Source organism: Buteo buteo, chromosome 11, assembly GCF_964188355.1.
Source record: "Buteo buteo chromosome 11, bButBut1.hap1.1, whole genome shotgun sequence".
NCBI classification, from domain to species: Eukaryota; Metazoa; Chordata; class Aves; order Accipitriformes; family Accipitridae; genus Buteo; species Buteo buteo.
Window position 1 is genome coordinate 342,504 of NC_134181.1, and position 24,115 is coordinate 366,618.

General features: G+C 46.4%; 1 protein-coding gene and 1 long non-coding RNA gene across 2 annotated transcripts in view; both read right to left on the reverse strand.

Moving 5' to 3' along the window:
- Nucleotides 1-654, reverse strand: part of LOC142036193 (uncharacterized) — a 55,781-nt gene extending 55,127 nt beyond the window's left edge. The window contains exon 1 of the mRNA XM_075039313.1: nucleotides 220-654. Within this exon, the coding sequence (XP_074895414.1) occupies nucleotides 220-255 (36 nt within the window). The 5' untranslated portion in view covers nucleotides 256-654. The remainder of the gene's footprint in view (nucleotides 1-219) is intronic.
- A 552-nt stretch (nucleotides 655-1,206) lies between these two features.
- LOC142036511 (uncharacterized) overlaps nucleotides 1,207-24,115 on the reverse strand; it is a 64,551-nt gene continuing 41,642 nt past the window's right edge. Inside the window, exons 3-4 of the long non-coding RNA XR_012652162.1 lie at nucleotides 3,464-3,531; nucleotides 1,207-2,275 (exon numbers count right to left, since the gene is read on the reverse strand). This is a non-coding gene — a long non-coding RNA (uncharacterized LOC142036511). The remainder of the gene's footprint in view (nucleotides 2,276-3,463; nucleotides 3,532-24,115) is intronic.

Sequence of the window (24,115 nt, forward strand, 5' to 3'; positions counted from 1 at the left end):
GAGGAAGGCTGATGCTGAGCTGCCCCGAGCCCTGCGCTCACCCACCCTGCTGCTCCTCGCTGGACACTGCCCGGAGCGGGCAGGCTGTGATCCACGCACCAGAGCCACACCACAGACACGGCCACACCGTGGCTTTCCACGTGCCGGTGCCTGTTATTATTTACCCTGTCCCTGTGCAGACAGCTCAGAGCAGTGGCGTCCCCGTGTGAAATAGCCTACCTGCATTCTCCCGATGCTCCCAAGATCTCCAAACATGCAGAGAAGAGGAAAAAAAAGAAAGAGAAAAAAGAGTCTTGATACCCGTCCTGCATTTCCAGATATTCCAGAGACCTTTTCAGTGCTGAGGCTGAACACTGCCGGCTCTGAGCAGGATCTCCACTGGCACTGCCACCCCTGCACTGACCTTGCAGCTCTTCCCAAGGTCAGGCACGGGTCTCTGACTCAGAGCAGAAGTTAGACGTGGCGCATTGCAAATAAGCAGTAATCCCACCATGCCTATCAGAGGCAAGCGTCTCAATGCAGCTCCCTGATGCACACGGTGCCCACGGAGCTCGCTTGCCTGAAAGGCAGGGTGTCTCCTGCTCGTAAGAGCCCCAGAAACATCCAGAGTGAGACCCAGGCTGAGCCAGCCCGCACGGGACTGCCCGGCCATCGCAGTCCCGGCTCCCCTGCACCAGCCGAACGCCTCCTGGAGAAGTTTGAAGGGAGCAGGTGGGGGCTTGGCAGAGGGAGAAATGGAAAATAAAACGAGGGGGACAGGGTGGGAAGGGGGGCTTGTTTCTTATTAATGAGCGTTTGAGCTGCTGATCTCAAGGAAGACTTTGAAAAGAAAGCACAGAGCCCTCCTGGCAGGGCAGCCAGCCCAGCTGCCCTCCCTGCGTCTCACTTTTTATAAATTCTGGGAAACACTTTTAGACAGACACTGGCACTCATAAATTATACAACTCATTTGCATATTCCAGTCATGAGACATTATGCAAATGTGACCTGATTTACATAATGGATTCCTCTCGTCGCTTCACTTGCTTCATGCTTTTAAAAAACAAAATGAAATAAAATGAAAGCACGAGAAGGTGAAAGCAGCAAGTTCCCAGCATTGCCGCGTCTCCTCCCAGCCACACCGTCACTCACCCTCACTTGCGGCAGAGATTGGGGCGAGGGAGAGCGAAAGCAAAAAAACAAAGACCTCACATGGTTTATTTCTCCCGTAATTACAACGAACTAACTTTCCCCTGGTTGAGAGGCTTCACCCCAAGCGACGTATCTGAGCCAATTAAGGAAACGAAAAGGAGCCCTGGAAGACCGGACGAGCCTCTTAACAGACAGCGGTCCTCCGATGCCCCACCTCAGCAGTTGCAGGGTGCTCGGGCTAGGGAGCCCCGCGGTGCGAGACCCCACCGAGGCTGGTCATTTCTGTGCGGTGATAAGCCTTTGGGGGGGACGGCTTCCCTGCTTAAACTTCGACAGAGCTCGCCTTTCTGAAAGGAGGGTGGGTGGGAGAGGCGAGGGGAGGGGTTGCTTTGATTGTTTATAGCAAAATATAGCGGTGACATGTCGGGAGGACGAGGCAGGAGCGCGTCAGCCACCCCCAGCCGCACTCCAACAGGCGGACGACTGTCCGTCCATCCCTCCGCAGACGCTGGTTTTGCTGCAGGCTCTTCCCTGCCCCCCTGCACCAGCGCGAGCGGCAGAACCGTGCCAAGCGGCTGGCGTCCGTACCCTGTGGGAAAAGTTAACTGTAATTCTTCAGCTTTTAAAATCAATTAACCCGTGTGTTAATTAACATCAAGTCGACGGGAGGAGGAGGAGGAGGGGAGAGCGGGAGGGAGGAGGGAGGAAAAGAGCTGCAAGGGCGGATGGCAGCGGAGTTGGCACAGTGCCATCCATTCAGTGGCAACGCCACAGCTCCCTGCGATCGCGGCAGCGGGTATATGTTACGGGGGCCCTGTGCACGGGCCAGACAGTGCGGTAAAGCCAAGGGAGATTATCCAGACCCCCAGGAGCAAACGGCAGGCAGCGACCGGAGGCGCGAGTGCCAGGATTACAGACTAGGCTCCTCCGCTGCAAGCCCTTCCTCGGACGCACGCCGCTGCGGGGCTGGGGGCTCCCCCGCCAGCGCCGCGCAACTCGGACTTTCAGCACTTTTTCCCCCCTTTAAACGTCATTCTGCCGCAGTGGAGCCAGCACAACGGATGCTTTCACACCCTGTGAGACAAAGGCCGTCGTCTCCGCCATGACACCGCTCCGTTCCAAGCCGAGGCCGGCATCTTGGAGTCTTTAAAAATAAAGGGAAAAGGGAAATGCGAACAATAAAAACAGCAACAGAAAAAAACCTCAACAACAAACCCCTTGTGCCCATTCTCCATGCCAGGGGCAACATGGGCATCTGTCGCAGCAGAAGGCGTTTGTGTGGGGCTTTCTTTTTTTTTTTTTTTTCTTTTTTTTTTTTTCCGCAAGCTGTTGGCGTGTTTGCCATTCAGGTTCGTTTACAATTAACTCCAAAAAAAACCCCAACCACACCCAGCCCGGTCAACAACAAACAAAAGGGAGTAGCCGACATCGAGAGAGAAATGCCATAAGAAGCTGCAAGAATGCAAGCTACAGACGATGCCATTTGCCATTCGGACAACCTCAGGGAAAGATGCCAATTCTGCAGCTTGGGAGAGACTCCGAGAAGGGAGCATGAAGGTCTCCGAATAGCACGCCGAAGGAAGGAAGGAAGGAAGGAATACCGTTCTTATAGGGCAGGATCACAGCTGCATACAGCCTCTGCTGGGAGGAGAGGGAATGTTTATCGGTGTAGCGAGAGATGCCTGTGTATGCACATACGCACACAGAACAGTGTGCGTATGGACACACATACACATATGCACACAATGCCTCAGATAATTGCAGATTAGATGTGTGAGTGTGGGGGTGTGTATGACAGAGATGTGTGCATACCTCTGTGTATACACACATACGTCTGTGTGTGGATATATATTTGTGTGCACGCATGTAATACGCATACACACACATGCAGGGAGATGTATGTTTGTGTGCCTGGGTGAGGGAGAAAGACACAGAGTGAGAAAGACACAGACACAGACACACACACACTCACCCAACGTCAGTATACATCCCACTTTTTTGACCTAGGTATACACGGAAGACAAAATAAAAATCATACTCCAGCAGCAAGCAGGCAGTCAGAGATTTATCTACATTCACTGCTATCACCAGGGAGATGAATGGGGCCGATCTGAAGCCCTTTACAAGATCCACTATGGGAGTGAAGGAGGAGGAGGGATGCCACACAGACATGCACAAACTTGAAGACAGAGAGATTTGGAAGGTGCTACTTGTGAAACCCAGGTGGCACTCCGGAGGGGTGAGCGAGGGAAAGAGCGGCACAGGCGCTCTGCAGGGTCCGGAGGGCTTGGGGCTTTTGGAAGAGGGCGTCAAGGGACAGCTGGCTACTTACGTTGTCTGCGCTGCTGAGGATCCTGCAAGGTGTTCTGTTGGCACCGGGCGCTGAGCCAGGGAAGGGCACTGGAAACAAAAGGGAGAGACAAAAAATAAAGTCATACAACGGGAATATTAATTGCCTCTCTTGCGGATTTTACAAAACACACAAAATGTTTTCTTTTTGCTTGGTTTTTTTTTGTGGATTGGCGCGCTTCCCTTCTGCATGGAAAATACTAGCATGGGATTTACAGCCCAGCTACAGGGCTCGGGATTAACAGCGCTGGCATCTTTTGGGCATATTTTTTCTTTTAATGAATGAGCTTTCGCTGTTAATGAGGAATAATCGTTTGGCTAATGAGCTTTGAAACATTAAGAGAAAAGAGGTTTTTTTTTCCCGTTAATCGCCCTGGTGCGACCGCATGGATGGATTACAAAAGACAGCAGTAGGAACGCAGTACAAAGGGGGGGAAAACGTCTCCTGGAGTGGGATAAATGCAGAGATGGGTGATGCGTCCCTGCATCTCTCCTTCCTTCTCTCTCTCTCTCTTACTCTCTCTCTGCCAACTGCTATGGGTTTCCATAACTCCGCAATCAAAGTGGATGCTCGGGAAAGATTATTATAGTCAAACAGTGAAGCGTCGGCGGTTAATGTCTCCAGTGTTTAATCATCATACAGTAGAATGGTTTTATGCATATTTCATTTGCATATCATTAAACCGCGCTAGCGCGGGACATTCAGAGCTGGAGAGGTACAAAGTTGGGGGGAGAGAGAGGGAGAGCGAGAAAGAGACAGAGGAAGGAAGGTCCCTATGATGCCTATCTTCAAAAGCCAGGGACTTGTTCCATGATCTGTCTTCTACTTTTACTAAAATCATGATGACTTGGAAACCTTTGAAGTTGGATATAACCTTGGATTCTTCTAATTCCAGCAGAGTGATGTATTAGAAAGGGGGAAATGATGCTGCGCTAGACATTTAAAGGAATATAAGCTCCAGTGGAATGGAAACAGGAGCTCTTTGGGGAACGAACTGGCAGAGCCAGCCACAGCTTCGACAAACACCACACTTCTGGGTTAATACTAGTAAAGGATATCAGAGTAATACAAAAGAAATGAAGACAACATATACATTAAGATGGGGATTATATTTCTCTACTCTTTCTCTTTTCTTTTCTTTTCCTTTTTAAAGGTACAAAGAAGGATGGAACCAGCGGTAATTTACACACTAATTAGCGAACAGTTGCCTCTTTTTGTGTTTGTTTTTCTTCTCTTTATTTTGGAGAGGGGTGTTGTCACCGCTGAAGTGATTAATCAATTATTTGGTAGCTCAGATCCTTCTCCACTGGCACTGATCAGGAAGAGAAGGTGGTGGTTGCGGGGGGGGAGGAACACAGTGGGCTCTTTGTAGATCTTATACATGCACAACATATTAATTGGGGTCTTTATAAAGCTCCCTCAATAGACTGTTTCTTTCCTGGAAAAACAGCAGCTGGTTAGCCACCGTTGGCGACTCTTCAAATATCACTTTCGCTGGGGGCAGTTCTGTCGCTGTTTGTTGTTGTGCTTTATTTTCTTTCTCCACGGAGGGGGCTGCGTGTGCGATGCTACCACTGCCCACCGCTTTCGAATGGCAGACAGACAGACAATATCGGTATCAAGATGATCTCTTGAGCTGAATGCGGAACTTTGCTTCAGAATGAAATGCTGTTTTATATTTAAATTCTCCTCCTTTCCCTCCCCCACTTTTCTTCTCCTCCAAGTCTTTGTCTTGGTTATGAATATTCAGATGAGCCGTGATGTGATTACACTGTACAATTACTGGTGTCCATGGTGGTGGCGAAGGCACTGAGGAAAGATAGAGCCAGATGAGCTTGGAGCTCATTTGGGGTTTGTTTTCCGTATTTTTCCCCCCATCTCTGTAGCGCTGCGGCACATGCAGATGTCGCTGTTGTTCTTTATAAAGCCCTAATGATATGCGAAAGCATAACGACCCCATTTGGGTGCACGGCATCAACGAAATATTATTGGGGGGGGGAATCCTGACTGAAGGAATGTCCACATAAATTATTTTTATTTAAATGAGTTGAAGAGGTGGCGGTGAGGCAGAGGAAGTCACATGAATACATGCATAATGTTAATATGCAGAAAGGTTATCGCCAAGGAGAAGAGGGTTTTTTGCACTGTGCTTGGGACAAACAGGCTCATTAGGGAATAGCACAGCCCACTGCCTGATTTACTTATTTATCATTACTCATACTTAAGCCAGGGCACCAGGCACGCTCGCCGCCTGGAGACCCGGAGCGCTGGGAGCTGGATGCCTGGGCGATTCCCGGTTTTCATTCAGAAATCTCAGTGAAGTGTGTGGTGGGAGGGCGACAGGAGAAGAGGAACCGGAGGGAGAATGTGTTAAGTGCCACAGCTCTGTGGCAAAGGAGGGGTCCGATGGCAGCCCTGAGGGTGGAATGACGCACGGTAGTGCGCTGGTGCTCGGACTCTGGCGCTGCTGGTGCCAGGCTTGCGTGCACTTCCCACGGGACAGAGCTGTGACGCAGTGCCCAGCGGATCCCTGCCCTGACGGCTCCGTGTCCCCACCATGGGTCTGCAGGACACGGGGCTCAGCTGCAGCTGGGCCCGGGGCAGAGCAGCTCCCGGCCATTGTGCCATCCGGGAGACTGCTGAGGGGACAGAGAGCCGGGAGCTGGCCAGATCCTCCTTCATCCATTTTTCTCAGGGCGGTGAATGTTATCACTGGATATTACAAGTACAAAACTACGTGCGTGTGGAAACAGGACTTTTTTGGCTACCCTGTTCTGCTAAGAATGCTCTTCTGGGCCAGGGCTTTGCACCTACGTATATCAGCAAGGGGTGGACAAAGCAAGATACAGTGGAGCAGCAGCAAAGAGCAGCATCCTCACTTCAGCTGTGTTTGACATCACCTTTCGGAAGGTCTGTGTCTTATGTGCTTGCCCTGCACTGACCCTGAACGGCTCTGCCTTCACAGCCTCTTCCACACCGTTGGTATTGGGTAAGGCTCCAGCTGCAGCCAGACCTGGGCTCCAGGGAGGGAGCATCGCTCTCCTCTCTACCCGAAAAGGGAGCAGGCAGGACGGAGAGGAAAGGTTGTTGCAGATGGGACCCATTGTGAGAGGAGCTCTCGTCTTCTCCTGTGCTGTGGGCATGCACAGACTTCACCTGCGGCTCTAGAAACCCTACTGAGCAGATCCTCAGCTGTCGGCGTGGGGTGGCTCGACTGCCTCTAAAGGTATGCTGTTTGTCACGGACACGGAGGTGGCATGAGAACCTGCCCAAAGGAGGCTGCGGACCGTAACCAGGTCTCCTTAGGCAGGGCCCATCACAAAGGGAGCCCCGAGAGCCCCAAACAGGAGGATTACGCTCTAGTCTGTATCTGCTAAGGACCAAGGTGCAGAGGATGCAGTGACCCGTGGCAAAGAGGGAAAGTGCTGCCCAGTGCTGCTTAAAGACTCCTAGCCACAGGCCCATCTAGCTGTCATCTGCCTCCAGTTCCTTCCCGCATCTCAACAGATGCATCCCTGTCATGCACATGCACACACCCTTCTGCAAAGGCACCTGGGGACTGAGTAGAAGGCAACAGACTGCCAGTTCTGATCAAAAATAGGACACCAGTACTGCCTCTGGGCAATAATCCTAAATTCAGGCTCTCTCTGCTTGCAGTTTCAAACAGCGTGCAAAAATTCAGGACACAAGGGATAACCCAATCGTCAATCTAACTCAGAAGTTAGATGTGAATATCCTGTCCATGACCACACAGCCCTCTCAAAGGCATGGCTAAGACATTGCTGTCCTGATGAAAAGGAACTGGTGTGCTAAAATCAACCTAGACCCAAGAGAGCAGCCCAAAGCTGGTCTACTGTGAAGAACTGAGCAGCCACAGTGAGCCGGAGTGATCTGAGCAGATCACTTCCACCCCATCCACCCTAACTGATTGCTTCTTGACCCCAGAACAGTGGCACTGCTGGTCTGGACCTTGCAGAACAGCAACCCAGAAGGTGCCGCCCCGACTCTGCCTTGTCTTTCTGGTCTCCAGCCTCAAAGCAGCTTAATGCAGAGGCTGTCTGCCAAAGACCAAATGGAGCCTGGGAATATGGAATAACTGAAACAAACACAAAGTAACTCCACAGAAAAGCCATGCACATGCCATGCCCTTGCCATGTTTCCAGGTATTGAATCCATTCCCCAACCTGGTTTTACCCTGGCAGCACAGCAGGGACCCCAATCCTGAACAGCACCTTTGCATGCCATGAGCTTTACTCATTAGGGAAGAGAAGGGGTTCACAGGGCAGAAGCCTAAACACAAAGATGCCCTAAGGTGGAGGGTAAGATAAAGACTAAAAGAGGGGCTGTGAGGCACAGAGGTGATGGTGCAGTCTCACAGTCCCCTTCTGTGCCTGCACTGACGGACGATTCTCACGGCGGAGCACAGCAGGGCAGTTTCCCCTCTGCCCATGGGTCTCAGTGCAGACCAGGCAGCCTGTCCACCCCGACCAGGGTTTGTTGCCAAACCCTAGGAGGGTTTTCTGACCAAGACGTGGAGCAGGTTGCAAACCAGATCAATGGCTCTAGCAGTGGCCTCACCTGGCTGACACTTTTCCTGCAGTCCTCAAGGTTCCTGCTCCTGTCACATACAGGAGAGCATCCAACACCACAGAAGGAGGGCCAAAGAAAGGAGAGGCTGGGAACTGCCAGAAGAATTCACGCAGCCCACTGCCTGCTCCTGGGTAAGACAAACCCCCAGGGAAGACGGAGTCAAGCAGTTTAGGACCACAAGCCTTGTCAGAGTCACTCTTTTTACAAGTGCTCCTGAAGGGAAGCAGGAAGGAGGCTGCAGCTGGGAAAATGAGCATAGAGTGTGCTGTATATCCAACAGGTCCGTGGGGGAAGCAGAGGAGGTGGGGATGCAGCATGTGGCGAGAGGCAGTGATGCTCACTCTGTGATACCCGTACAGAAAGGCTGGGCACCCTGCTCCGAGCAACACTGAATGTGCTCTCACACAGCTTCTGCAAAGGTGTTCTGGCCCACATAGGCTACTGCTGCTTTTTGACATGCACAGGTGTGAAATATTACCTCCAGTGTCCCAAAGATTTTCTGATTACAAGTCTGTGACCATTTGGAAATGAATCTCCCCACGGAGGCTTTAAGAAGGACAGCTTTTACAACACTACAGGAACCATTGCTCTGCTTGTCAATTTACCAAATACCCTGAAGAAATTGCTATTTAGAAAAAGGAAATTCAAGCATTTATAGAACATATTGCTATTCAAAAAAACCAAAAGAATTGTTTTGCAAATAGTAGCACTGCTGAAGAGGGGAAAGAAGTACATCAGTCATTTGATATTACATATAAGCAGTTTATTAAAGAATTAAATATTTATAGACTATAAAGCAAGCAGGGCGATGAGTCGCAAACAGCTTGCTGAGAAGTATGTTATAAACAATGAGTCTGTCAGTGACTAATAAAGTATGGAGAACGCAAATGTTTTATAAAATCACCAAGCCAGCTATGAATCTCCAAAGCTGAGATGCTGCAGGACCCTACAAGGTTCCTGCTGCAATGTAAGCCTGGAGCCAATATGGGAGGGACAATATCTGATGAGATATGTAGAGTGCAGACACATGCTGAGCACTCGTGGGAACGCACATGATTCAATGCCTTAGAGAGATTTAATTTTTCACATTATTTTAAACAGAGATCTATTAATAGGAAGTTCAGGAATTTTCAAAGAGTTCAAGGCACTTCGCTCTTCAGTTTTTCATTGCATCTACTACTCTTCCATTTTGAGCAAAATTATAGTTTGTGATTCAGACTGAAATTCCTCTCTCTGCAAAGCCCTTTCCTTCCCTCCCCAAAAGAAAAGGTGTAGATACCCCAGGCACCAGCTTCCCTGTTCTGAACAACCCTCTGGATTGACTCAAGGGCTCCAGCCTGACTCAAGTTTGGAGAAAAACAGGTCTCTCCATCACAGACACAGCACACTTACAAAGGACAACTAAGATTTTCAGAGGCTGTACAAGAGGAACAAATAGACTGTAGCCCATGAGGACAGGAACACTGTTTTGTTTGCAGACACTGGGGGAAACTGCCACTGACAATAAAAGTGTGCATTTTTTTCCTACGAGAAAAGGACAGGTCTCATTTTTCAGCAGAATACAGACATCTGTCACAGTAATTTTGGGGGGCATTGCTGTTTTATTACTAGTGGAGATTAAAGACTCTCCAGATTATTTTTTATTTTTGTGAAGCCAACCCAAGGCCCAGAAATTATTTCTAATGTAGGATGAGCTGACACCTTTGGTCATGTCAAAGCTGATCCCTATAGCTGTCCCCACAATTTTAAGTCTGGTGGGATGGCTGAAGCTCCCAAGTGGTCTAGCCATTCATGACCCTTCTGAATTCACTCTCTTTGCAAGCCAGCAGGACTTAGACCCTCCTGAAAAATGCCAGTCATCACAAATCCCACTCCTCAGACAGTCCCTGAGTAACTACCACCCTCCCAAGGCAGCAAGCCAAAGTGTTGTCTGCTGAGACAAGGAGGGGAGGATCTGCAGAGAGACAGGAGGGGGAGCATAGCTGCTGCCTCCTTCTTTTCCTCAATTAAGTCCCTATGAAAGGCCATTTTTAATTAACACAGGAATAAGCAGGCTAAGAACTACCTGGGGTTGGTGAAGACAGATTCCATTTAGATTGTAGAGAGAAACCTCATTTTGCCAGCTGTTCTTTCTGCACTTAGACAAGGTGGTAGATTTTAATCCTCTGAAACATAATTAAGACAGATATTTTTTTACTGATAAAATGCAGTAATTATTCAAGCTTATTTGCCAGGGAGGGTATATCAGACTAAATTTTGGTTTAAATAGCAACCTTTGTTGTCTCGTGTGGAAATGATTACAGTGTAGTTCAGATCTCACTGGACTTTTAGGCTGACACAGAAGGTATATAGAAAGCACAGTCCAATCAAAGGCACAAAACCCATTAGTTCCAGACGACTGTTTGAATGGTCCCTCTCTCGAGAGCCCAGAGCCTATTATCTTCAGGGGTCTCTACAGGAAAGTGTGTTATCTCCCAGAGAGCACTATAACCAGTCAAATACTGCTCTTCCTGTGCTAGTGGAGCCATTGCTGTCTGCACCACCTTCACCAATTACTGAGCACTGCAAGAATCCTTAAGCGTGATGCCCAAACCAAGACACGATCAGTTGAGCTTCACCATTCTTTTCTCCACACTACATTCTCCCTTCTTGCAGGCCAGCTCTCATCTCTCTCCGTACCAGCACACCATGACATTTTTCACGCCCAAACAGGTTTCTTTACCCCAGTGATTTTACCAAGCATTATTCTATCACTCTCCTTCCCTGCAATCCTAAAGTCATGGAACACGCTACAACGTACTTAGGGTTACTTGTAGCAAGGGTCTTGCCTTCATTTCATAGACAAGCTGTTTGCAGGATACAAAGGTCTGTTCTTGACCTGTCCTCATCTCTTTTGTTGCAGATTTCAGTACTGTGCTCATCTCCTTCTAGCTCAACCCCACGGGGCCATCAGGACACATCAATTCATGACATAACTCACTGACCCAGGATTTGACACACTTTTCAAGTCTGTATTCCCTCTTTGGTCCTTTGCTCCTTTGGTCTTTACCCCCGTCTCCAGGCACCCTTCAGCACTCATAACTCCCGATATCCTTCTCCATTACTGATTCTCTTCCTTCCACCCAGGCGTTTTGGTGGGTTTTACGTTGCTTGAAAAATAAGCACTGCTGAACCTGACACTCCTGTTCTCCCTTCCTTGTCTGCCACTGCCACACTTCAACATTGACACCTATTTCTAATGCTGACACCTATAGCCGATCTAATTTCTTACTTCCACTTGTCTGCTGTAGTTATGCCACTTTGGACATGGCTGCAGCTTTCCCTGCTCCCTAGGTATGGATGGAGTAACACCATCCTACTTTCAGACCAGCATGATGGGTAGATTACCAGTACTCCTTTTGTACTTTCTTCTCCCAATCACATCCCCGCCTGAAGCCTCACTGGCACCTGCCTTAATTGCTGCAAAGTTACCAGCTCCCTGGCCCCCAAAGCATCCACCTTACCTTATTTTTCAGGACACAGAGCACATTCCCACTGGGTTTATCCCCTTACCCTACAGGTCTGATGGTAACACTTCACACTCTGAATCCCTTTCCTAAGTGTTTGAGAAGGTCCTTACAATTATGCAACACTATCTCAATAAACAAAGCATTACAACCTTGCTAACAGACCAAGGACATGCTGCCCAGCTCCAGTAAACAGGCTGGAAGATTTCTGCTTCTGAAGCTCTGCTTGTGCACAGGCAGTCCCATCAAACAGATCTCCTTGTGGAGGAGATTGCCTCTTCACAAACACAGAGACAAGCTTTGCTTTTGACATTTCAGGACAGATTGCATCCCAACTGAAGGGGCTTCTGCACTGGGAATAAGGTGTGCACAGGTCATCACTTCAGGACCTGACTTTTCAAGACCCCTTCCCATTTGCTCTCATACTTGCAAGACGCCTGCCTTGTACCACTAAGTGTCTGGCACATGGATGGACATGCCTCCATGGCAATGTTATCCAGAGCCAAGACTGTGAGGTGCCATGTATATTCACCTGCCTCCTAAAGGCACTAGGAAGAGACAGGGAAGGCAGGGCAGTTGTGTGAATGTTCAGAGAGAATGCTGCAGAATCAGAATTATCTGTACATTTTATTAGCATATTCCCACTTGCTAGCATTATGACCTGCAGGATGGAGGGTGAGGAATTCCAGCTAAGTACGGATTAAATAGCTGCGTGCTCAAGCAAGCGTCAGATGTACAGGTCAAGTCATAAAGAGGTGATATTTAAAGGTGTGCTTACTGCTACTCCAGTAAGCATTTTGCAGATCTCTCTATGATGCTAAGCATTAGCAAGGCAGGTAATCTGCATCACTCAGGCCAGGAAACCCTAGGAGTAAGGTAATGACAACTGCGATACGAACACAGCAGCATGCTAAGCTTAGCCTATTTTGATCAGCACTGAGTGAACATGGCATTCCCTCACACGTATTCAGAAGGTTACATCTAAGCCATTGCAAATTTCCCAGGTACATCTTTCCTATCCACGTATACATGCAAAGCCTGTTTGTCACCCGTAGTCTGGAGCCAGGACTTCATGAACGGAGAATGAGCTGTTTAGACTCAGAGACCCGCTGCTCCAAAGGCTGTGGAGATGGGGGGCAAAACTGCCCTGGGAGTACGGTAAGAGGACAGTCAGCCTTTAAAATCTAAAACTTTCTCACATGTCTTCATGATTAGAAAGGCTACCTAGTCTTCAGCAGCATAAAGTGCATACTCCAAAGGCTCAACAGAACAGCTGGATCACATCTCCATGAAAGCAAGTACTTTGTTGTCCTCTATCTTACATACCTAACTCAGAATAGGAACGTATTTCACAAGACAATAAACTGTCTTAAGGCACCCTGTCTCCACTGAGCAGCTCTGAATGTACCTTATACAAAGTAGGTGCTATGCCATTCTCACAAATTCAGGTTTTAAATACAGCAAATATACACATATGCTTCATATATTTTGTTATACATGTTCCCTATGTACATTAAGATGGGTTTATTTTACTTTAATGGACTCCTGTAAGGAGTATTTGTCATCCCGGAAGCCTGTGAGTGAGGCTACTGCTTAACACACTCCTTCTGCCTGCCCGGCCAGATATATGGTCACAGGATGCTCGCGAAGCACCTGGCACGTGTCCCACAGAACCACTGCCTCCCAACAGAGCACGTGGGAGCGAGCGCTCTGTTTGCTAACGTGATGTATGGCCGTCGTGCTGCCTTTTAGCTTTAACACCACAATCCTTGCGCACTGAAAATAGTTTAGAGTCCACCTTGCCGTCCTTCCATCCCAAAGCAGTGAATACCGAGCATCCTGCACCCTGCATCAAAAGTCACGCTGTGGCTTTACCATGAGTTTAATCTAATATGCCTGGATAACTTCCAAGGAGGAGGAGGAGGAGGATGTTCTGCCATCTCCCACGTGACATTACCCCATGTCAGTTCTCACCCAGACTGCCTCTCTGATCTGGCTCACGGTGCAGCTGATGGAGCACCAGTGCCAGTACAAGGGAGGGGCAAGAACAAATTTCAAGGCTGGGAACGGAAGATGGGAGGGATGGAACTCTCCCTTTTAGCATGGTTGGTCATCTAGGTTTAAACAGCTCCAGGAACTGCACCCTTAGTTTCTGAAGAAGGGGTCTACAGCAAAGACCATGAATATTTAAATGTTTACATTGTGAGGACAGAAATGAGCTAACCTGAAAAATGCAGCACTACAAGACAATACTTTCCACAACACATGATTAGTCCTTGCATGGCATTGCTGCAAAGGCACTTCTGCTTTATGATGTAAGATAGTTTGTGTGTTTTTTTTTTTTAAATGAGAGAATTAGAAAGAACACTTGGCAGTGGACAGGCTGCCTTATAACTGCCTGCAGATGAATTTTTCTGCATCTTGTTAAAAAGATCATGATTACGTCAACTCCTGATTTATCCCAATCCATCATTTTCCTGTATTCCTATTGTCTGAGAGTTCTCATCTTCGCTGAGGACTTTGAGAAACTCTGAGCAGAGCTTCAGATAGTTATGTTTGGAACCAGAGCCCTAGCTGGTGGTGGGGAGTAGAGGGGTTCGAGTGCAGTGGGACAGAGCTTTGGACACCCAGCATAACAGAAAACCTGTAAAACCCTTTTCTAACAGACAGTAACTCAATAAACATCCCCGAACTTGTCTTCTATAACAAACATAGTGTTATTATATAAAAGCTTCCAAATTGAAAATGATCAATGTGCTTTTAGGAGGTATCAAAGATATATCACCGGTACTAACTGAAAGAAGAGAGGCAATTTTAGAAGCTACTGTTAAAGTCTGCTCTCTTCTCCTCCCTTTTAAACCAAAGAAAAGCATAGAAAAGAGGGACAGAGGGAAAAAAATAGTTCAGGTAATGCACGGATTCAGTCTCTTGACAAAGTCTTACCAAAATTACACTATGGTTTGGCATGCCATTGTTTCTCCTTGCCACTGCGGTTTTAGAGGTTTCTATGTCAAGGTTTATGCCAGATTCATGAAATATAAAGCAAAGGACCACGAGGGGTAAAGCAAACATAACATAAGAAGAAACATCTAAAGCTTCAGCTGTCCCCATGTATTGACAGTGTAGCTTCCTTTCCTTTTGGCTACAGTGAGACCAGGAGGGAACAGTAATACAATAGGTAATGCAGGGTCCTGTCAAGGACTAAAGATGATGGTATGATAACTTATTCATCCTTCTCCTCCTCACCTAGTTCTCCCTGCAACATTTACATTTAAAGCTCTTCTTTGGAACTGGAATTATATTGATGCCTATTACAGAAACAATCCAACTCCCAAAATGCCCTTTACTACCCCAAATAATTCTTTAAACTTAAAGATGCTCAGGTTTCACTAGTGTCTTTTGTCTTGAGCCTTGGTTTATTTTACATGTAGTCCTACATACAAGGTCAAGCTAGACTTGTGCTACTTTGCCCTTGTCACAGAATAAAGGAAGGCGTTAGCACAATTAATATGTCTCAGCTTACAAGGCCCTAAATAGTCATTAGAAGTTAGTGCGACTTGCATCAGGCTGCTCAAAGTCATGCCACAGGCCACATAACCCCGGTATCCTTGGGGTAAAACATACAAATCATAGAATCATAGAATGGTTTGGGTTGGAAGGGTCCTTCAAAGGTCATCTAGTCCAACGCCCCTGCAATGTGCAGGGACAAAGAAGGGCCAAAGTTGGCCTCTCCCTGCCACCTTGCAAAAAGATGCCTGTGAGCTCCCAGAAAACATGTATACAGAATGATTTAGGGTGGAAGGGACCTCCAGAGGTCATCTAGTCCAACCCCCTGCTCAAAGCACGTCTAATTAGACCAGGTTGCTCAGGAACTTGTCAGTATATATTCAACCTTGTTCCTGAAGATGACAACCAAAATCTACATATGAAATGGTTCACAATATGAACAATTACACTTAACTGGAGAATGCACATGTCTGCTAACACTTACAAACAGATGGACCAGAAAGCTTTCAAAAGAACCCCAGGGGTCCACAGGCTTCAGGTTCAGGCCTGCTGATCTAACCTAGTTGCTATTTAAGCCATTAATTCTTAAATACAGAAAACAGATTATTCCCTTCCCCTTGGCAGCAGCTTCTTCATGTTTGAAAGCTGTTGTCATATCAGCCTCCTCTACTGCTATCATAAAATTTGCACCTAAGAGCCAACAGGACAAGACGGAAGACAGTTTGGCATGCTGCCTTTTGTACTTTTGCTGATTCATCTTTTTAGAAGTATCACACGAGCAACTGTTCTAGAAGCAATATCGCATTAGCACCAAAAGCTTTCCAAAGTTGATTCCTAGCCTCCATTTACTTCCATAAATAAATGCACAGAATCAAGTTGTTATCTTATGATCAAACACCATGAAAGACTGGACCAAAATAGCACTTCCCATCTAGCAAAAGGCTCCCACAGTTTCATTCATGTCTGTAGAAATATTCTGTTCTGTTTGTACAAGCATGCTGAAACTACTTGCTCTTGACAGGTGAGATAGGTTCCTAAAGAGTCCGACCCTTTGTGATTCATAGTCAAGAGACACTCTTGAACAAGAACAGGTCAGGTGGTAATCCCCTCTATTTTGTCTGCAGCAAAAAAGCAGCATAAGACACATCAAGAGTTTACACTGAATTTCTGTGGGAAGTATGTAGCTATCTCCAGTAGGATAGCAGCTTGTGATGTTAAGCACAGGTTTATATCTGAGGATGGAGAAAGCAAACATGAGACTGTAGCACAACTATGTCTGGCCTGGTTTTAACAACTCATAGTAAAATATTTTCCTCCTGTATCACATAACTAAGCAAACAGCATATTGCCTTTGAAGACAGACAGTCTTGTACATCTACTAGAGGTCAAAAGGCTTGGATCCTACTTGGAGGTCTGTCATATGCTTTCTTTATGAGCTGGATCTATCACGTAAGGGTTTAGGGAAGAACAACCAACTTGAGTAAAATTGCAGTATTTATCAGCCACTTAATGGAAATACTTAGAGGTCCTGATTCTTTAGTAGGTTTTAAAAATGCAAGGAAAGGTGGAAGAAGTTATAAATAAGCAAAAGAACACAAAATCATCATCTCAGAAGGAAGAACAAATAACTAGCCAGTAGACCACAAGTGTCAGGAACCCAGCAAGTGCAAGGAATCAGCAGGGTTAGACCTTCCAATATCCCAAAACTAACAGTTGTGCACACTAGGGGGAATCTGCTGCTGACACTGGCTGCATTCGAGGACTTTCTCCAGATAGCACCTCTCCTGCCGCTGTTGGAGAGAGAATATCGGACTAGATGGACCAGGCAAGGCATTTCTTCTGGTTTTTTCTGTTTTTAGAAGTGACTGATATGGCAGAGCTGCTCAAAAGGTTACCCTTCCTAAATTCTCATCTAACTTCTTTATTTTTACTTTAAAACCACTGTTATTCAAAACTGTGATTTGAAGGTGTAACTCAAAAACGGTAAGCCTAGAATTACATAAAACTGGCTTTTCTGTTAGTAGCACGACAGGAAAAATTCTCATTAGTACCCAATATCTCTCCTATGTCTACAGTTAGCATCTACAGTGGGCAAATTATAAACAGCTAAAATTATTTTTTTTTTTTTTCAGTTCTTAATTTTATAAAATACATACATGTTCTTTGCCACTTTTTCTGCTCCTTTTTTTCATAATAGCTTTATTATTAGAGTGAGTAGACATATCTTGAAAAGCAGCAGGGTGGAGAAGGGATTTACACTCAGGTACAACCTATTAGGATTCAGCCAGGGCAGAAGGCTCAACTGCAATTTCAACATGTGTAGATGGGGAAGAGGCTGCTTTTAAACAAAGAAAGATGGTTGTTTCATCTTCTAAATGGAAGCAGATTGTATTGAATATCCCAACTGGGTATGAAGAACTTGTCTACTGAATGTAGCACAAAGCCTCCATGGGAAGCTGGAACGCTGCAAAAAAGTGGCCGAGGTGCAACAGAACATTTAAAACACTGAGAGAATGAAACATGGTTCTAGAAACATCTCCTGGCTGGTCTCTCTGCTCTCTGTTGCTGCACGCTTGCATGTACATTCCCTCTTCTGGTGGCTGCTCACTTCTAGTTCAGGGTAGAACCGAGAAAGCAAACTCCTTTCTTAACGTCCACCAATACAAAGAGCCAACCACAGAAGTACCAACAAGATTAGTATTAAAGCAGGACAAATGAATACTCAGGGCTCAAAAATGATGAAGACAGGCTCTTTGCATACAATACTATCCCTTCACATAAGTCTCAATTACCTCCTTGAGTCCTGGCCCTTGTTCCCTGCCCATGCTGGATGGCTGGCAAGGAGCAAGCCCAGCCTGGGTGTTGGAGTGCACGTTCTGCTCATGATGAGATGGCGGTGAGCCAGGGAGACAGAACCGGCATGGAGGGGAGCACAGTCCTGCCACCCAACCTCCAGCATCAATGAGAAACTTTAAGGGGAGCAAGACCAGTCCTAGATGGGGCAGTGGCAGAAGCATGTAATGAGATTCTGACTGAGTGGAACTTCTCATATTTAGGCATTTCTTTATATTTGGACAGTTAATTGTGCAACCTTAATATCTTTTAGCATATTTCCTATTATACCTCACAATGTGAAGGTGAATCAAAGGTCTATGCACCAGCCTTATTCACTGTGCATTTTCAACCTCTTCCTCTGAGCTCTGCCCATTAATTCTTCAGCCACTACTAAAGCTTCTGGCGTCGGTCTCGTTGGAGTCAATGGAAAATGGTGGATCCAATTATCAGGGACACTTTACCTTCAAGTGGAGTAAGACCATCTTTACTTAGGTCACAAACTGCTTTCAACGCCTTAGTTCACAAAGGCATTGAGGCATCCTATCAGAATAGCCCTTTCAAATAAGGAAAAACACGAATCTGCTAGGAAAGATAGAAAAAATAATTATTAATAACTTCCAAACACTGTCTAATAAGTTTCTGCTGCCTGTAACGTCAGAAGCATAAATAACAAGTCAACCACTTACAAGTAAAAACAGATGAACCACCCCACACCTTTTCCCCAAGTCAGACATCAGAAGTGTCGTAAACATACCTTACTCTGACCTCGCTAAATTGTTATAAAATATCAGGGATATAAACATCTCTCTATAGGCTCCCTTCTTTAAGTGCAATTCCCTGCAGCTGCAAGTTCAGTCATCAACGTAATACATATACTACAAATGTAATTCGTCTTTGCTTGCTATCTCTTCCATCACTCCTCTTGCCACCTAGATCGCAAGTTAGATGTCATAGTCAAAGAGCTGCACAATTTTCCCAAATTTGTGTAATTGCTGGATTTTTTTCTACTCTTTCTCTGCACTGTCTCCAAAAGGCATTCCTCCTGCAGAAGCTTTACTTTGTGGTCTTTGATCTCAGCTGTTGGCTGTAATGATCTCCACATCTGTAGCCTTCCCAGTTATTGCACGTCCCCCGTTTCTCAGGTTATCCATCCGAACTCCTCCAACGTGGCCGGCGTTCCAGGCCGGCGCTATGGATTTGGATTCCTTTCTGAAGCACGCTCTGAGTCTCTGCTGGCTCCATCTCCCGGTCCCCAGGGCCACCGGCCAGGGAGCCAGCACGCGCCTTGTCCCGCGGCTCCCCGCGCGGCGGGGATCCGCGCTCGCTCCGCGGGCGGGCTCCTCTGCCCACCCGCAGCCGGTCGGCGAGGACGGGACGGGGTCCGAACCCGGCTGCGTCCCAGACGGCGTCTCCTCCGGTCCCGGCCTCCCGGCTCGGGACCGTCTCGGGCCGCTGGCCAGCGGACGCCGCTGCCGTGGTCTTGCCGGCTGCCGTGCTCCGCGCTCTGTGCCTCCCCGGCCCACCGGCCTCTCGCCCGAGGACTCGCCTCCGCCTGCCAGGGTGTCCCCGAGGGTGCCGGCCTCCTTTCAGGGGCCGCCCGCAGCACCCGCGACCTGCACCTCCCGCCGGCAGGTCTGTCTTGCTGTTCCTTTATCCAAGTATTTTCAGCTTCCCATGATTGCTGTGCTATGGTTACATTAGATTACGAACTTCTCAAACACAAGCACTGCGCACACCTGGAGTGCCCCGTAAGACCAGTGGCTGGTATGGTAAACATTAACACATTAAATCTGCACACTGCCTTCAGCCTGTCTGCCTTTGGAAAACTCCCTCTGCATGAAATTCTCCCCATCCCCACTGATCATTGTTTTAATTTAAAGGGTTTTTTAAAGGATGTGATTTTAATGAGTGCAAGGCTCAGACCAGAAATACTGTATTTCTTTCTCCTGAATGATGAAGTAGGCACTTGGACTCTCTGCATTGATTTCTAATCTGCCATTTCATACTCTTGACAGTGAGCCCTGGAAACCAGGTTCATTCGGCTGTACGGTGAAGGTTTCCGTAAATAAGAGTAGCTGAGGCTGGTGAGGCCAAAAGGGAGGACCTGAGTATCAGGGTCACAACCCTTACTCAGCCTACAGCTCTTCAGCACAGCCGACCAGAGTAATAACAACAACAACAACAAAACCACCACCACCAATAATAATAATAATAATAATAATAATAATAATAATAATAATAATAATAATGAGAGAAGACATGTACAGACTTTCATAAGAAGGAACTCAAAGTGGAGGTCTGCTCCTCGGGATGCATGCAGGTCCCCCCTTCCCAGGGAGAGCAGAATGATTGAGAGGCAGGAAATTAAAATGGCATGGATCTACTGATCAGAAATGCAAATTCATGGGGACCACCACAAGTAGACTCACACTCAGATACACTCCTGAGCATACATGGATTTTGTCTCATTCACCATGTGCACCAGACCCATGGCTGGGTAGTAAGCCTGTTCTTGTTTCCTACAAGCCTATCTATCTTGTAGAAAACCCTCCAATACAGGCGTGCTGCATTCTCCAAACAGTGCAGCAATTATACCCCCTTCCATCAAACTTGGTTTAGGTTTCTGATGAGAAACGCTTATAATTAAAGTGACAAAATCCTTCCCTTCCCAGGTGCAAAGAAGACCTGTCTTATTTGCTGCTATAAGGCAAAGTCCGGGTTTTTCATTTCAGGCACTTTTGCTTCAGACATCAGGAAACATACACTCCTCTTCTTAAATAAAGACACTTCAGAGATTTAATTCCCATGCATTCTGACGAGCCATATCATGCACATGCATTGGCACGCACCAGCTATCTGGGTCTGGCTGTCTGCAGAGCCATCAGTGCAGGTGCTCTTACCAGCCCTCAACCACCCTCACACCACCCACTACTATCATTTTTGTGGAGCCAGAAATATTCTTTAGATTCATCCACTGCTGTAAAGTCAGAGCTGTAAAGTCAGATCTTTTCCTCCTTTAAATGTGACTAGCTATTTACTCCCTAACAATTCTGCTTCAGAGCTGATTTAGCATTTTTATTGGAATGTGAAAGCTCTTAAAAGAAGAAAAAAATCTAATCAGGCAGAAGAGATAGAAAACTTGCTGAATTTTTTCTCCCCCCCTTTGCACCCCTTCAATCCTATCAAAAGCACATCTTCCATTCATTGCTTCCCGATGTCATTATGACAAGCGGCTACAAATCAATAGCAGAAGCAAAGGCAGGCCTAGCCCGCACTCACCAAGTGATAAAGATTCACTCTCAACCCCGATTTGCTAATAGCACATAATAGCAGCCATTGGCGCCCCGCATTAAATCATACATTTCACTCTGCGTTTATTATGGGATTTTTAAAACTCCTCACCAAATTGGATTTTCTCGACGGTCTCTAATTTCCACATTTATCATTTAAAATTAAACTCCTCTGTGGGGAGGGGGTTGGGAAAAGGGGAAGGAAGAGAGAAGCCATGCAATTCTGTATTTTCCTCTTTCTTTTTTATGAAAACCCATAAATAATCCCAGGTATCATTGCCATCAGCCCTGAAGTTTTATATATATAAAATACCAGAACTTAGGATAGAATAGCTTTGGGACTCAGCTTACCTTCATGCAGCCCTGCTAAAGAAGAGGAAATTAAAGAGAAAGCCATAAGGAAACAGATTTTAAAGAAGAAATCCAATAAGCAAAATAGTCAACAAAGTAAGGTGGTATGAAAAGCGCTATGGAAAATTACTGTGGATTTTCTTGGCTGGAAGAGCTAAGTAGCAAGGAAAAGATGGACTGAAAAAATTTAAAAAAAACGAACAAAACACACACACACACAAATAAACCCTTGTTACCTCTTTTCAGTTCACAGAAAATTCATTTGACAAATAAAATGAAAACTTCACAACAAACTCATCTTTTAAAGCAGATTTTTCTTAAAACTCATTTCCTTGTGATCAGGACCAATGAAGAAAGGTGACATACCTGAAACCATTGTTCTTTGAAATTTATTATTTCATCCCATTCATCCTACAGGTGCCACCATGTGCAAGGCTACTGAGCAGATCATGATGTTTAGCATCTGCAGGAGCATACACAAGTTTTTAAGCCATCTGGCACCCAATTACAAACAGGCAGAGCCATGGATGGCAACTGCTCTCTGAAAGAGTCCTCAGGAAGACGCAAAGATGACTTGGGTTTTGATACCCTGTGGCCATGCAGACAGTGCAGTCTAAGTGCTCCAGATATAAGGCTAGTTGCATGGCTCCAACAGACTATTTGGAAATGGTCTCTTGCCCACTGGTACCGATAAACTGGGATCCTTATAGTTCAGGTCAGTATAATCCTATGCTATTTCCTAGAGGAGTGCAGCTCCTAGCGATGTCCCAGATGCAGATGCAGACTGGCCACTGCATTGATCACTGTGAGCAGACAATTGTGCCAAGTGCTGTGTTTTCTTTAGCTGACACCCCAACCGAAAGGAACCCCTTGTTCAGAGGACCTTCGCCCAGGCAGCAGAACAAGAGAGTGATTTTGCAGCTGTACAGAAGGACAATGCCATAGGCTGGTTTTCAGACTTGGAGATCATCAGTCAACTGGTGCTTTGGTTCCAAACTATAAAGCCAGTTTTCAACTTCACATGCAAGTAAGGCCATGTGCTGAACTCCAGAAAAGAAAAAATACAATTATCAACATCTGTCTACTGTAGAGGAACCAAAGGAAAATAGTATGAGAGAGATACAGGACCACACTGGTCTAGAGGGAGAATGGAAGGGATGCAGACGTACCTGCAGCCAGAACGGATGCTACTGCTTATGACTGCAGTGCAATGGGCTTAAGAAGCACACACACTATGAGAAACTGTTGGGCAGACCCTCAGAAAACTTCCTGCTTTATGAGTGGATGTGAATGATACATCCTATGATCTGAGTGACCAGAGGGCTTATCAGAAGAGAAGTGATCAGGGAACACTCTCTACCTCCTCCCTGGTCCACTCCCAGTACAAGACACTTGTTCAGAGAACATGTGTGACAGCTACTGCTCTTACACCAAGCAGAGCTCTGCTCTGCTCATGAGCATCGAGGTCTAGATTTCTCCACCTGTCTCGGCCTTGAAAGAAGCGTCCAGATCCCAGGCTATTTGAAGCACTATATGTTAAGACATGAATTTGAGTCTAATGTGAACAAAGGCCAGTGACTTCTGAAACAGAAGGTGATGTGATAACGGCATGGTGAATTAAGCTTTCACTGCTCGTGATTTCCAACCACGAGATGTGAACACAGTCAGCCCTCTGTCTAATATCCAATTAGTACAATCACCTCAATTCACAAACTACTAAGCAGTTTAACCACGACTCTGCTTAAAAGGACTTGAAGATTTTTATTCTGGTAAGTTTTGGTTTCACTAAAGAGCTCTTAGAGATAAAATTCCTCATGAAGTCTTGCCAGTTCATCTGCTACACATCAACCATATCACAGGCAACACTCCAACAGCTTCTGGCCTTTTTGCGACTGCATCAATGTCATTCTGAATCCCAGCTGAATGCAGGGACAGCTTCTGTTTTACTCTAAAATTACCTTCTCTTAAAGAACATCCTAGCATGGTTTTTCCCTCCTTGAAAGTGCTGGTAACTTCCAAGAAATACAATGGTTACAGGTATTGAACCTGAATATTGGCTGTCACTCAATTCAATAAGTCATAAATTGGATCTCTGGTATCTTCCCAGGAAGCAATATGTGTGTTCCTCCATCGACAGCCAGAACACGAATTTGGCCAATGCAAAACTGAATCACCACTTTCTTTCACTCGAGACAGCTGTTTAAAGTTAGAACATCAGTAAGAGTTAATCTAGGAACAGAGCAGAGGGAAAGAATGCAATATTTTAGGTTAAGAGCCTTTTTTACTTCAGTTGTCCCATACAGTATAGGGCAAAGCCTCAGCAAAGACAGACATCTCAATTTTAAGGATGTGCTGGGGTCCCATGTCTTTTTCTTTGCCCATCCACTTTTTCTGTCACCTTGTCAATTCAGTTTGAGGCTTTCTGTTACCGCTTCTTACTTTTCAGTTTCGTACCTACATTCAGGCTTATGAACAGTCCCTAGATGCTGGTCTCTTTGGGAGACAGCTGTGAATACATACCCTTCCAATGCCTGCCACGTATAGTTGCACTGTTT